Genomic DNA, 13,316 nt, shown 5'->3' with positions numbered 1-13,316 from the left:
TGGCGCCAGGCGTGCGTAAACCGTGTGTTGCGTCATCAGTGCGCGCCGGCGGCGCTTCCGCGTATTTGACGTCAGAGGGTTCCGGGGGGTCCCTGGGCGCCGCCGGGGGTCCCGGGGCGGCGCCGCTCGGTCGCCATGGAGGGAGCCGCTCTGCCCATCCGCCGGTCCCGCCGGGCCCTGGTGGAGGCCGTGAGGGAGCGACCCTTCCTCATCGTCACCGGCGAGACGGGCAGCGGCAAGAGCACGCAGCTGCCCAAGTACCTCTTCGAGGCAGGTAACGGCCGGGGAGGGGGGGAGCCAACCCCTGAGAGCCCCCTCATCGGCCCCCGGAATGTGGGGAATAAGCGCAGGTGAACGCGGATAATCCTGTCACCTCAGGGGGGGGGGCTCCGCCTCGGGCTGTGCCGTGCCGATGTGCGTGTGGTGAGAGGAGGAGGCGGGACTTTGAAACTCAAAAACTATGGCTGTATATATATTCCGTAAGCACCTGTGTATAACCTGGCCCTGAGCAGCACAGCTCAGCGTCCTTGTTCTCCCCCTCTCTCCCCTAGGCCTGGCCAAGCACGGGGCCATTGGCATCACGCAGCCCCGGCGCGTTGCCACCATCTCGGTGGCGCAGCGGGTGGCCGAGGAGATGGGCTGTTTGCTGGGGAGTGTCGTCGGGTACCAGGTCCGCTTTGATGACTGCACCACCGAGGTAGGGCTCCGAAGACTGTGCTCGTGAGGGTGTTGTCGTGGCAGGGTGTGGTGGGGTCGGCGGGCCGCGGCTCAGTTTTTTTGCTTGTGGGCCTCTCCGTTGGAGTGTCACAGCCCTGTCACCTCTCCTGGGGCTTTGCAGGCGAAAGGTGTCAGAGCCTTGAGACGGCCTCTGTCCCAGCTGTGGTGAAGCTGCAGTTGTATGTGTCCTAGAAGTCCTTTGATCAAATTTTTTTTCAACAGCCTACAGGCGAAACATTGCCAGGCACCTGTGATACAATCTCCGTGTGTGTTCTGGACAAATATTTGATCTGTGTAGAAGTGTTTACTTCTGGGATAATTGCTCAATGTCTAATTAAACCTTTCAGGATACTGCCATCAGGTATATGACCGATGGCTGCTTATTGAGGCAAATATTGGCAGACCCCCTTCTCAGCAAGTACAGCATCATCATTTTGGATGAAGCTCATGAGCGGAGCCTCAGCACTGTGAGTGTTGCCTTATATTTGTCCTTTTGGGTCACTGTGTCTCCTTTACTGAGGTCTACTTATTCCTTTCTTTCGCTTCTGCACAATCCCCAGGGATTTTGGCTGACTTTTCATGCATGTGCTTTATCCTTTAGTTGTCCTAAGACCATAGAATTGCTGCTTCGTTTATACATGCTGCATAATCTGAAGATGAGGTCTGTAAGCCTGTTGGAATTGTAGCTGTTGTTCCATTTGAAAGCAGCTAAAACTTGGCCAGCTCTTGGATACTTTCCAAAAATTTCCAGGAGTTTGAAGCCAGCACAGTGAACACAAACTTTCTAGAACCATAATTTTAACAAAACACGCAGAAACAAACCAACCCCTGAAACATCTGTCATTCACAGGCCTAATCTTTCTTAAGGGTGTGTGTATGGCTGTGCAAAGAGATTAGGACTTCTGGGATCCTGGAAGTGTCTAGACTGACCTAAGTACCCAAAGCTATCGGATGTCACTCTGACCCTTCTGTGGTGAGCAAAGTGAGACTCAAGTCACTCAGTCCTCGAGAGATTGTGTTGTGTGTCAAACAACACACCCATCCAGCTGGGGAAGAGAATCCCAGTTCTGCCCTCAAGCATCTGAGGGTATTGCAAGTAATTGAGCTGGGGTGATGTAAGCAGTTACTGGTCTACCACATGTGTCTAACTAAAAGGAGCAGATTTTTAATCCAGAGCACTGCAGAGTAAAATAAACTTGCTGAAGTCATAACAACAAATAGTACCACAAAGGACGGTGCACGCTCGGTCAATTAACGTACCCTGGACCAAACTGGTGACTTCTTAAGGTGCATCTGAGGTAGCTGCTTGCAAATGACCATGAGACGATAAAAATGAAAACCAAACCAAAGGATTTTAAGTGATACTGATTCTGTTTATAGGCTGTGAGATGAGCTGATAGAAGAAAAATAATTATAGAAACCAATTAGCATGCTTACGTGATGACCAGGGTAAGTGTATGTATTCTTCCGAGTGCTTAGGCCATCAAGATGTGATTTTTCTGTCTCAACTATACCAGCAGAATAAAATCAAGTTTGTCAGGGACTTCTAAGAAAGCTGGAGTACTAATGCAGGTTGCTTCTGTTTTTCTGTTAGGATATTTTATTTGGTTTGCTGAAGAAACTGTTTCTACAGAAGAAACCACCAAACAGGAAGACAGCCTTGAAAGTGGTGGTGATGTCAGCCACCCTGGAGGTGGACAAGCTGTCAGAGTTCTTTGGACACAGTTCAGTGCTGCATATTCCAGGAAGAAGTTATCCTGTCAAGGAGATATTCTGCAACCTGCTCAGCCCGAGGGACATAGGCAGCTCTGCCTACGTTACAGAGGTCTGGCCTGTTTTTCTGTGTTGTGTTTTCTTTTCTTGGTACGATTATAATCTGTGAAAGACCACAAGAATTAGTCGCTGTATTGTTGCGTTCTTAGCATGTCTGTAGGATATAGGAAAGAATTAGTGCTGTGTTAGTTATAGAAAGAGTGAGATTCCAGCTGTTACCGGCTTGTTTGTTGTTTGTTTCAGGCTGTAAAAGTGACATTGGATATCCACTTAAATGAACCAGAAGGCGACATCTTGGTTTTCCTGACAGGTGCGAATTTTTCTTTCAGCAGCTGATGGTTATTGCAGGTGAAGCATGGCATTGTCAGCAAATCATCCTTCCAATGACTGTCTACTTTGACCCAGAGCAGCAATTAAAGAAGGGAAAGTTGCAGGTTGATGCACATAGTGCTGTGAAGTGATAGTTTTCAGAGCATGTTTAGGTGTATCCATGCCTGTGAGATCAGATAGGAAATACATTAACTGAAAAAATATGCATGTGCTCTTTTCTTCCTGTGCCAAATTTACTCTGTATTGTCTACGTGGTTTATTTTGTTGTTAATTCAGGAAGGGAGTGTTTCTTTAGCTGCAAAACCCTACATCAGTGTATGGGCCAGGCATTCATGCAGTCATCTTTTAAGGAAAAGTTTAGTGAGAGGCACTGTGGAAAGATTGGATGTCACCTCCTAAACTAACTCTCCTAACTCCCTTCTCGTAATGGTGTCGATGACTCTCTACTATTGGCAAAACAATCTTGTTTAAAGATGTCACAGACTAGGAAGGCAGAGTTGTAGCTACATACATTGCTTAAATGCTCTTGTATGTTTTTTAGGTCAAATTGAAATAGAAAGAGCTTGTGACTTGCTTTTCAAGAAAGCAGAATGTATTGATTACCGGTATGAAGTACATGATCAGTCTATAGAAGGCCTGCTTATCTTACCATTGTATGGGTCAATGTCAACAGGTAAGAGCATATAATGTCGTATGGAACTTAATTCACATAAATGTTAAGTGCAAGAGTTGTTACAAACAGTATCCTAATCAGATATTTCTGTCGTGATTGGAAAAAATGTCATTCATTCACCTCCTTGTTACAGTCCTGTAGCCCAGTGGGGGTTTTGTGGTGTTCATAAACTAATCAAACTTCAGCCGTCTCTGTACTTGCACAGAAGCCTCCAGTTAAAATTCATATGCACAGGAAATGGCTTCACATGGCACCAAGGTCTCAAGCTTAGGAAGAGGGGATATGGTGTTACTGAAAGTGCAGATGTCTTATTTAGGCCCTCACATTTTATGTGGCAAAAAATATTGCCAGTAGGGTTTTGGTGATGAGAGACCTGTAAGGGAAGATAGAAGTAGTAGAGCGTTACACAAATAGAAGAGTACAGGTTGTCAGAGTGAGTCAGTCTGTTTTATTTGGCAGCAATACCACAGTTAGTTTTGAAGAGTTAAAAACAAAAGCCTTGTGGCCTTTACTGAACACAGACGCTGTATTTTCAGATGAACTTGAGCGCTGTGTTTGAATGTGTGGGTTCAGTATGCAGAATGCTGTGGGGCTGAATAAGTGTTCCTAAGAGCACATCCTAATTTCCATCTGGAAGTGCTGCTGAGAGGAAGGATCTGGTAACGACCTGCAGAGAGGGAACAAAATTTTTACCTTCTTGAAAGAGCAAAATGAAAAGTTGCCTAAAAGAAAGGTATAGTTTCTTCCTCACTCTATGATGGGTGTTAGATTCCTGACTGAGAGTGTTTGTTTTTTTTTTTAAATTTTTTTTTTTTCTCTTATAGTAGTTTCTCAGAGGCCGTTGTACTTGAATATTTTTAAATACACAGGAGAGAATTGTCCTTAAAGAGATTTTTGTATTTTTCAAGTCTAATAAGTGAGAAAATTTCAGGGGAAAGCTGAATTTCCCCCTCCCATTTTTGTTCCTTGGAAAGCCAAATGAATTAATGGAAACTTCATATGCTGCTTTGTTACATGTTAAAAGATTTCCTGGAAATGGAGGAGGGGTTTAACTGACTTTTTTCACTCACACCTTCACTTGCTCTAATTGTTAAAACATTTCAAATCCTTCGTGAATCCTTCTAGTAAGACTAGACATCTTGCTTGTTTTTCCTAGCTCTGGGTTAGGAAACATCCAGGAGAGTTGGCCTTCCTGGATTTCAAAATCATCTTGAATATGCACACAATAAAGATGTTCTCTGATTTCTGGCATCTGCTAAAATAATATCGAATCTATATTTTAGAATGTTACGTGATTCACTTTCTAATTTCATTCAAGTGACTTCCACTAAGCATTTGAGTAAGTTTGCACCGTGATGGAAATGTGGTTTGAAATCAGCATTGTAACATAACAGATTGCTTGACTGACTACCTGTCATTTTAGATCAACAGAAAAGAATATTTTTGCCAGCTCCCGCAGGCATTAGAAAATGTGTGGTATCCACAAACATTGCTGCAACATCTCTGACGATTGAAGGAGTCAGGTATTGTTTCCTATCCTTCATAAAAGCTGTAACAGAGGGAATGATTCAGAAAGTTCTGCTAGATTTGGAAGAATGGGTCTGACTTCCTTATGCTACTATTCCTCTCCAGTAATTTTTTGTGTACATAGTAAATAAAAAAAACCCCTTGATACTATTATATAGTCTTACCGATGATTAATATTGTTGGACCCTAATTTAAAATCAAATCTCTGCTCCATTAAAGGAGCACGATCTCTTTGGGTGCTGGGAGGTCTTATCTGCAACATCCTGTAGACTGAAGCATTGCAGGGCTACAGCTGACCAGCAAAGTGCAACTACTGGTTTGCAGTGGTTGTAGGTTAAATGTGTTCTTGCTTTGATGGTATGCATGTGGCAGTTACCTGTCTCCTGAGACCTCAGTTGTTCTCTGACAGACTATGACTCTTTTTCAGATATGTCGTAGACAGTGGATTCGTGAAGCAGCTGAATCATAACCCTCGAGTTGGCTTGGACATACTGGAGGTGGTTCCCATTTCAAAGTAAGTTTTAAAAAGGTCATGTGCTTGGTGTTTCTGGGAGTTGCTCTGACAATACCGATTTATCAGCTGGTCTTTGGGAGGGTAAAAAAGAAAAGGGGAGAGGGTGGAGGCTTTGAGGCTCTGTAATTTAAAGCCGTTTTGTTTGCTGCAAAATAGAAAGTGGTTCAGGACATATAATTTCGTATAAGTTACAGGCATTAAGAAGGAATTGACAATGCACTGTCTGTATAGTCTGAACTGTGGCTCACATGTCATCTTGTGTTTGCTGAATACAACAGCCTGATTCAGAGGAGCTTAAAAAAAAAAAATCTTCTCTTGCACAGAAATGCTGCTTCTTTCTGCTGGGTTTTGTATAGCTGGATTTCTCAGTTGCTGCACAGTGTAATATATCTTCCATCTACAAGCATAGAAATTGCTATTATTTATCATAATTACAGTGTGCTGCTTTTAGATAATAACAGAAGGGATCAAGAGTTTGTTGGGGTTTTTTTCTTATTATTTTTCCCTGCCTTTCTGTTTTGGAAGGAGTGAAGCGAGGCAGCGAGCTGGCCGGGCTGGCAGGACATCTTCTGGAAAAAGCTATCGGCTGTACAGTAGAGAATTCTGGGAGCAGTGCATGCCTGATCACACAGTCCCAGAGATCAGGAGAACCAGTCTGACATCGGTGATCCTGACCTTGAAGTGCCTTTCCGTGCATGATGTCATAAGGTACCCTTCGTGGAGGGGGGGGATTATCATTTTTTGCCTGAGTCGCAGCAGCAAGGCAGCACAGGCAGCAGCAGCCTGTTGGCAGGAGGCAGGATTAGGGCCCCAGCCACCTGTGACACTTCAACACAATCAGCTTTTCGGCTGTTCTCCTCAGTTTTTAATGCCAGATCGGATCTTGAGCTCAAGCTCAGTTTGAGGTTCTGCCAAAACTAGCTCCTCCTCTCCAAAATGAAATAGTTAATAGTGTTGCTTTTAAAGTAACGATGTTTATATCCCAAAAGCTTCATCTCTGTGGAGCTGTTTAATTTTAGGATCATACATGTGCAGAACATACAGTTCATCTTTGCATGTGCCATGCTGGGATTTGTCATCGTAATTCTTCAGCTTGAGGCTGTACGTGTAGTAACACACCCATGTACTGAAGGCGCTTATGTGCGCTTTGGTCAGAAACCTGTATTGGAAGGTTACAAAAGTATTTTAATAAATACGAAAACTAACAAAGCTATACCAAGTCTGAACAGTGAGATCTATTTTTTTTTTTTTCATTTTTTACTTTAGATTTCCATACTTGGACTGCCCTGAAGAAAGACACATTTTAGAAGCTCTCAAGGAACTTTACCAGTGCAATGCTATTGACAGGTAAAAAAAATAAAGGGGTGTAGTCACTACAAGAATTTAAGATCTAATGGTTTAACTAGTGTTAGTGAGTTGTTCATGTGGACTGAAGGACTTCCTCCAGCACTAGAATTTGTTTCCTCATTAGACCAGGAAGTTAACTACTGGCTTTTAATATACTCTGTAAAATTAGGGTTAGAGCATGGCTTGGGATTTGAGAGATACAGATTAATTTCTGCACATTGTCCTGGATTTCCTGAGTGACCTCAGACAAACTACCTCAACTCTGTGCTGTAGTTCCTGAGAGCAGATCCGAGACTGCTGTGACGAAGGTGCTTAGGCACTAGCTGTGAGGCCCATCCAAGAACTCAAGACAGGAAGTGAGATCTTATCCTAAGCTTCCAGGAATTCTTCTGTCAAAAAAACCCCCACAATCTGATGCACTTAAAAAAGCATCTGATGTCTAAAAAGCTGGCGTTGCCCGCCACGAAGCAGGCGTAAGCACACTGGATCTGCTAGTGACACTTGCTTCATGTCTCCAGCACCTAAGTGCAGTGTTAGAACAGTCCAGAGGGAAATGCTTGTGTCATGCTCTTTGTCACTCTGTGGTGGGTGATGTCGTGTGTGCATCTTCCAATTTACATTTAAACCTAATTTTGTTAAATCTGGTATTTGAATCTTTTTTTTTTTTTTTTTCCCTGGGATAAGGAGAGGCCACGTGACAAGACTGGGTGAATTCCTGGTGCAGTTTCCCCTGCCTCCCAACCTGGCCTGTGCTGTCATAAAAGCTGCTTCTCTTGACTGTGAAGACCTGCTGCTCCCCATAGCAGCTATGTTGTCTGTGGAAAATGTCTTCATTCGTCCAGGTAGGAAGCCCCTTATCCCAAAGCAGCCTTGGGTGGGTGGGGAATTCTGCTTGGACAGGGATGTCTCCGGCACTGCTTCACCTGGAGACCTTACAGCTTCCCCCTGCAGCGTTTTTTGCTCTGAGTAGTTTTCTGTGCTAATAGTTTGTGGTGCCACAGCATCTTATAGGTGTATCTCAAGGTTATAAAGTGGGAACAGATTCTCTATTTTGAGCAATGGTAGTACAAGCTTTTACTTGAGCATAAGGATACTCCTGCCAGGGAGCAAGCTGGTCTCCTGTCTCTCACCAGTGTTGGGCACAACTAAGAAGTATTTACCTTAAACTAATGCTTTAAATAAACCCTTACATTGCAGCATGAGAAAGATTCCTCAAGTGCAATGCCTTGTCTCCCAGAGTACATCGTAGCAGATCTGTAGGGAAGAGTGGGAGGACTAGGACAGATACACAGCGGCACTTTGCCCATTTGTTTTTACAACTTTCTGTGGTCTTGGGAGTCAGGGAACATTGCACGCTAGGAATTGGACAACAGCTGTTCCAAAGATTTCAGAATAGCATGGAATTGGGTTGTGTTTGTCCCAGGACTGTGAGCTGTAAAGCAACATATGGGTGAGTGGATTGCTGAGAGATCGTAAGGGGGGGAAAACTGTTACAGGAGGGGAGAGAAGAAAAAAACCAAACCCCAAAACCTCAACAAACCAAACAAACCACACCAGAAAACCAGAATGCATCACAGCAGATGTTTTGCTCTTGGCCTAAGTACAGACAACAGGGACTGATTAATTTGTTTTTAACGAATGGGGTCACCTCTGGATTGACTTTTCTGCTCAGTAACTGTGTTTAACCAAATAGACCTTTTAAGTTACTGTGAGAAGCTCAGCTTGTCACTGCCTCCATTCCCAGTGTTTTTTCTAAATGGAAAATGTAATTTTGCTGTGGTTCCAAGCTAGTGCCTCTTACTAGTGCTAAACTCCGTCTCCCACGTTCTCCTTCCTGTCTCCTTTCCCCTCCAGTCTGCCCCTGACCCATCCCCCCCAGCTGTGCCACATATAGTCTTTATATGTAGCGTGGTCTTTGTGGGAGACCTTTGTCCTTTCTAGTCACTCATTGGCTCTTGTCCAGTTATCTCTGTAGTCTATTAACCGTGCCCGTTAGCACAACAGCTAAGGACACTGCTGACAGCACTGATAGCCTGGATTCTGCTCTGGGGTTTTTCCCATTCCCACAAACGTGCGTTGTCTTTCCCATCCTCCATCTGGTGATATGCCCTCGTTATCTGCTCAGCTAGCTAACGCACGCCTGTTTGTTACTCTCCAGCAGCCCTGTACGTCGGGATGCAAACACAGAGGCTCCCATCCTGAGGGCACTTGCTCATGTGCAGTACGTAGAGGAACAGGCCTCCTTACTTCATCAGTGTTACTTTTAATACCCTCAAACTTCTGGCATTGTCTGCAGTCCAGCAGCAATGCCATATCCCTCTCTTCCAAGGGGAATAGGTTGTGCTGGGGAAGAAATACTTTGGGTATTTAAAAACTTGAAATAACACTTCGGAAATGTTGCTTTTGCCTAGTACGTTCCTAGCATTTAGTGAAGGTGAATTCTCACTAAACTCACAGATCATGTTTTTTCTAGACTGTTATTTGTTTTAAGACCTTCATTACTCTGGCACTTGAGTATGGGGGCGAAAGCTGAGTTAAATAGATCAGATGGTGCTATGATGAGGTGGTTTCTACAGTCTTGTTTTTTCTCTCGGGGCAAAACTTACACTTGATTCCTGTGAACTGTTTGTTTAAAGTCGCTGTTCCTTTATCTCACAATCAATTCAGATTACAATATGGAAAGAGACAAATATGTAGAACCTTTCTTTCTAAGAGATTTAGAATTCTTCATCTCTAGTGCTGATTGCTGAGATTAATCACAGATTCAATAGCGTCTACGTGTTCTTGTTCAGCAGTAGTGGAGGGAGGAAGAACTGTAAATGCAGCTGTGGAGGAGAGGCAAATCAAAAAATAACACCAATAAAGAGCCAAGGCTGTCAAACACACTTGGGAGAGATGCTAACAGAAGATCAAGTAGGAGTAATAAATAAAAATGACTTCAATAAAGTGAGATACAACTTACTTCCTCAGGTGATCCTCAGAAGCAAAAGGAGGCTGAGCTTCAACACCAGGAACTTTCCTCACAAGTGGGAGGGTGCAATGACTTTGCAACCCTCTTAAATATTTTTGAACAGTGCAAAGCAAGGTATGAAATGGTTCCTTACAGTAAGTGGTTTTGCATTGCTGGTAACTCCCAGCTGCTGTCGGGTTTAGATCTATTGCATACATGCGCGTGTATGTACTGATAGCTAATTGCAGTTTTGTTCCTTATTGTGATGTGTAACTTCTATCAAGACATCTATTATTTAAGCTAACAAAGTATCTGGCTGTGTAGGTTGCCTTCTTTGTACGACCGTAACAGAAAAATAGAGGCAACTTTCTGCCTGCAGCTTACAAAGGGCTTCTTTATAATGTAAGTATTTCTGTTCTCAGCAAGTCTCCTTCAGCTTGGTGCCAGAAATACTGGATCCATTGGAGAGCTTTAAAATCTGCTTTTAGTGTGGAAAAACAACTTCGGGAAATAGTCAGTAAACTGAAACAGGTAAAAAATACAATTTTTATTTATGACTGAGTTTATAGTTAAGGCATGTACTAGGCTGCTGAGTCTTTGGCAGATGGCTGCTGCCTTTCTCCAGTAGAAATTAATCCACTTAAATATTTATTAGAGCATCCTTGCTGTAGCTTGTGTAACTCACAGGTATGGTAATGGAAACAAGCAAGAAGGAGGGTTTTCCTCCTCATTGTTTCCACAGGATGAGAAACCCAGAGCTTTAAAATCCATGGGTTGGAGGGTGTATAGCCACTTTTTCTTTAGGAAAGATGCTGATTTTTTTTTTTTTTTTTTTAAATTTACATAGCTGCCAGACTTCCCTAAAGAGACATTTGAAGGCTCCAGAACTGAAATACTAAGAAGATGCCTGTGTGCAGGATACTTTATCAATGTAGCTAGGAGGTAAGTAATAAAGTTTGGAGAACTGGATGGAGAAGATACACCTTTAAAGAATACGCATAGTAGCTGCATAGTGAAACGGAATAGTAGGGCTGTATGCTGTTCAAAATACCAGTTGTAGCTGGAGGTGGTTTTTCTGCACAGGGCTGGCAGCCTGATAGGTGCTCTGCTTTTGACTCACTATACTCCTGGGGAAGTTGCTTACCTCCTTGGAACAGTAGTTTTTCTGGCTGAGAAATGAACTTGCAAGCTGACGAGTAGTTGCAGATATTAAACTAAAGGGCTTGGAAATGTCCAGTTATCATGGCTGTCAAGGACTTCATTCCCAAACTCTATTATTGTGGTGTTATCTCTGGTGTTACTGTGGTAAATATTTTACTCCTCGCTGGTGTTTTTTGCAGTTCTGGAAGGATCTTCCTCTGCTTATGTTTTTGAGTATTTTCTTCTATGCTGCTGCTGCTGATCTGCTTAGTTTAGTGTTGCTGTCTAATCACAGCAAAGTATGTCTCATTAATTTTTTAATTTTTTTCTTCCACAAACCTTTCAGATCTGCAGCCAGGACATTCTGCACAATGGATGGACATGGCAGCATAGTCTACATCCATCCTTCATCTACAGTAAGTTAGCAAAGTCTGTTAATAAAGTAGCAAAGGATCTCTAAAAGGAGTAAGAGGCAGGTCCCTGTAAATTCTTCCTCTTCTATTTGGTTTGTGCTGACTTATGGCTGGGAGAAGCACTGTGTGTGTTCATTTTGAGAGTGGGAAGAGCCTCGTTTCTTCAAATTTGGCAAATGTTTGGCTTATAAAACATGTGTGACGTAGGCTGAGCTTTCTCTCTGGCTATTTAGATTTCCTGGGCAATTTTAAGCAAGTCATCATGCCTTAGTTTCCCTGTCTGAAAACTTAAGGTGTTGTCGGCTTTATATTATTCTTGCATCTGAAGCATTGGAAGATGCTCTAGAAATAAAAATTCTTTTTTATCAGTTCTGAAATATGTTTTTTAAATTTTTCAGCTCTATAACCAGGAGACATGCCTCGAGTGGATCATCTTCCATGACGTCACAGTGACATCCAAAATCTATGTCCGGACGGTGTGTCCTGTTCGCTATGAGTGGGTCAAAGACTTGTTGCCCAGATTGCATCAAATCGATGCATATGAACTGAGCAGTGTGGCACGGGAGGAAGTAACTGAAGAGGAAATAACCAAGTGGAAACATAAGAAGGATCTTAACAGACAGTATGGTAAGCACATCACTAGTCCGTATCTATGGCGTGTGTGGTTTTCTTGGTTGTTGTGGACGCGTGTGTGTGTATTATGTCACTGAAGGCATAGTAGGTGTTAATCTGGATTTTAACATATTTTATGTTTAGCTCTAGTTGTTTTCTTGTTTTACTACAGTTCCGTAGTGCTCATTTTCCCACCTCGGCAATGCGGGTAGTGGTGTAGTGGTGTTTGCTTACTGGGTCTTGCCATGCTTCCCCCTTCTTTTGATTAACTATAGCTGACAGGAGCGGAATTTTTAACCCAAAGTTGAACAAAAACATTTTGAGACTGACCATTATTTAAGTTTGCAAAGGGTATCTAGCCATAGATGCCCCAAATAATACTGTCCTGAGAGAGAGAAGCCCTAAGGGCTACGGGGCAGGGGAGGAAAAACAAACAAACCAACAAAAACAACCCAAAAAACCCCACCAAACAAAAAACAAGAGGAAAAAAGATCACATTTTGATGAACGTCTCATTGTGACAATGAATTTAATGCCATATGTTTAAATAGTCAGTTTTAATTAAAACTGGTGCCTGCTAACTGATCTGGCTGCCTGACATTCTTTGAATTCTTCTGTCAGCAGGTTTCATAAAGCAGCCAAGTATTCAAAGGGCCTCTTTACTCCTGAGCTGACCCTTCCAAAACATTGATTTCATATACAGTACAGGCACTGGCAATACAGATTTTTCTTCAGTTTCCTCAACAATGGGAAAAATGTAGACTCTTGTGTTAGGACCAGCATCTCTTTCTGTGCTGTGTTATTTTATAAACCAGCCATTTTAGATTATGAAAACATGAACTGGATTTGGTTATAAATTTGCTGGGAAGGATACTTGCATTATTGGATAATGCAGAGGAGCCTCATCTATTTATCTGAAGTCCGAGGAGCTGAGGTTTGTTCTCTTTGTCCCCCTTAACTTTTTGACTTCACCGGGCAATTGTAAATTAATTTGAGATTAATATTGACCTTACAGAAATTGTATTTCTGGGACCTTCATAAAATCAGGGGGCTGAATAGCTGACAAAGGCTTAATTAGTACCCAGTGGAAGGAAAGGCTGCAGCATGAGCTGAATTATTACTTGACTGCACGACAGAATAATTACAAATATTCCAGTGAACAGTGAATGCTGATTAAAGCTCCTTCCTCATCAAAGAATCTGGTGCCCAGCCCCAGAGCCCTAGGAACAGGCTGTGGTAGCCGCTTCATTCACATAATGCTTAGGCTTTCAGTGTCTTTGATTTTTTTTTTTTTTTTTTTTTTTTTTTTTTTTTTTTTTTT

The 13,316-nt window shown here is 42.8% G+C and overlaps 1 protein-coding gene across 3 annotated transcripts in view; it reads left to right on the top strand.

Annotated features, from left to right (window-relative positions):
• Positions 1-72: 72 nt before the first annotated feature.
• The window catches only part of DHX40 (DEAH-box helicase 40), a 14,695-nt gene continuing 1,451 nt past the window's right edge, over positions 73-13,316 (top strand). For 2 of the 3 annotated variants that reach the window (XM_026861669.1, XM_026861668.1), the window contains exons 1-16: positions 73-274; positions 552-697; positions 1,065-1,184; positions 2,312-2,542; positions 2,734-2,800; positions 3,362-3,493; positions 4,917-5,016; positions 5,448-5,534; positions 6,060-6,242; positions 6,801-6,881; positions 7,566-7,723; positions 9,852-9,966; positions 10,254-10,362; positions 10,679-10,773; positions 11,318-11,387; positions 11,783-12,011. In XM_026861669.1, the coding sequence (XP_026717470.1) occupies positions 136-274; positions 552-697; positions 1,065-1,184; positions 2,312-2,542; positions 2,734-2,800; positions 3,362-3,493; positions 4,917-5,016; positions 5,448-5,534; positions 6,060-6,242; positions 6,801-6,881; positions 7,566-7,723; positions 9,852-9,966; positions 10,254-10,362; positions 10,679-10,773; positions 11,318-11,387; positions 11,783-12,011 (2,062 nt within the window). In that variant the 5' untranslated portion in view covers positions 73-135. The remainder of the gene's footprint in view (positions 275-551; positions 698-1,064; positions 1,185-2,311; positions 2,543-2,733; positions 2,801-3,361; positions 3,494-4,916; positions 5,017-5,447; positions 5,535-6,059; positions 6,243-6,800; positions 6,882-7,565; positions 7,724-9,851; positions 9,967-10,253; positions 10,363-10,678; positions 10,774-11,317; positions 11,388-11,782; positions 12,012-13,316) is intronic. The other variant, XM_026861670.1, reaches the window with a different exon arrangement.

This window comes from Athene cunicularia, assembly GCF_003259725.1.
Source record: "Athene cunicularia isolate RWA chromosome 19 unlocalized genomic scaffold, athCun1 chr19_part1, whole genome shotgun sequence".
NCBI lineage: Eukaryota > Metazoa > Chordata > Aves > Strigiformes > Strigidae > Athene > Athene cunicularia.
This window is presented reverse-complemented; position numbering and strand designations above follow the sequence as displayed.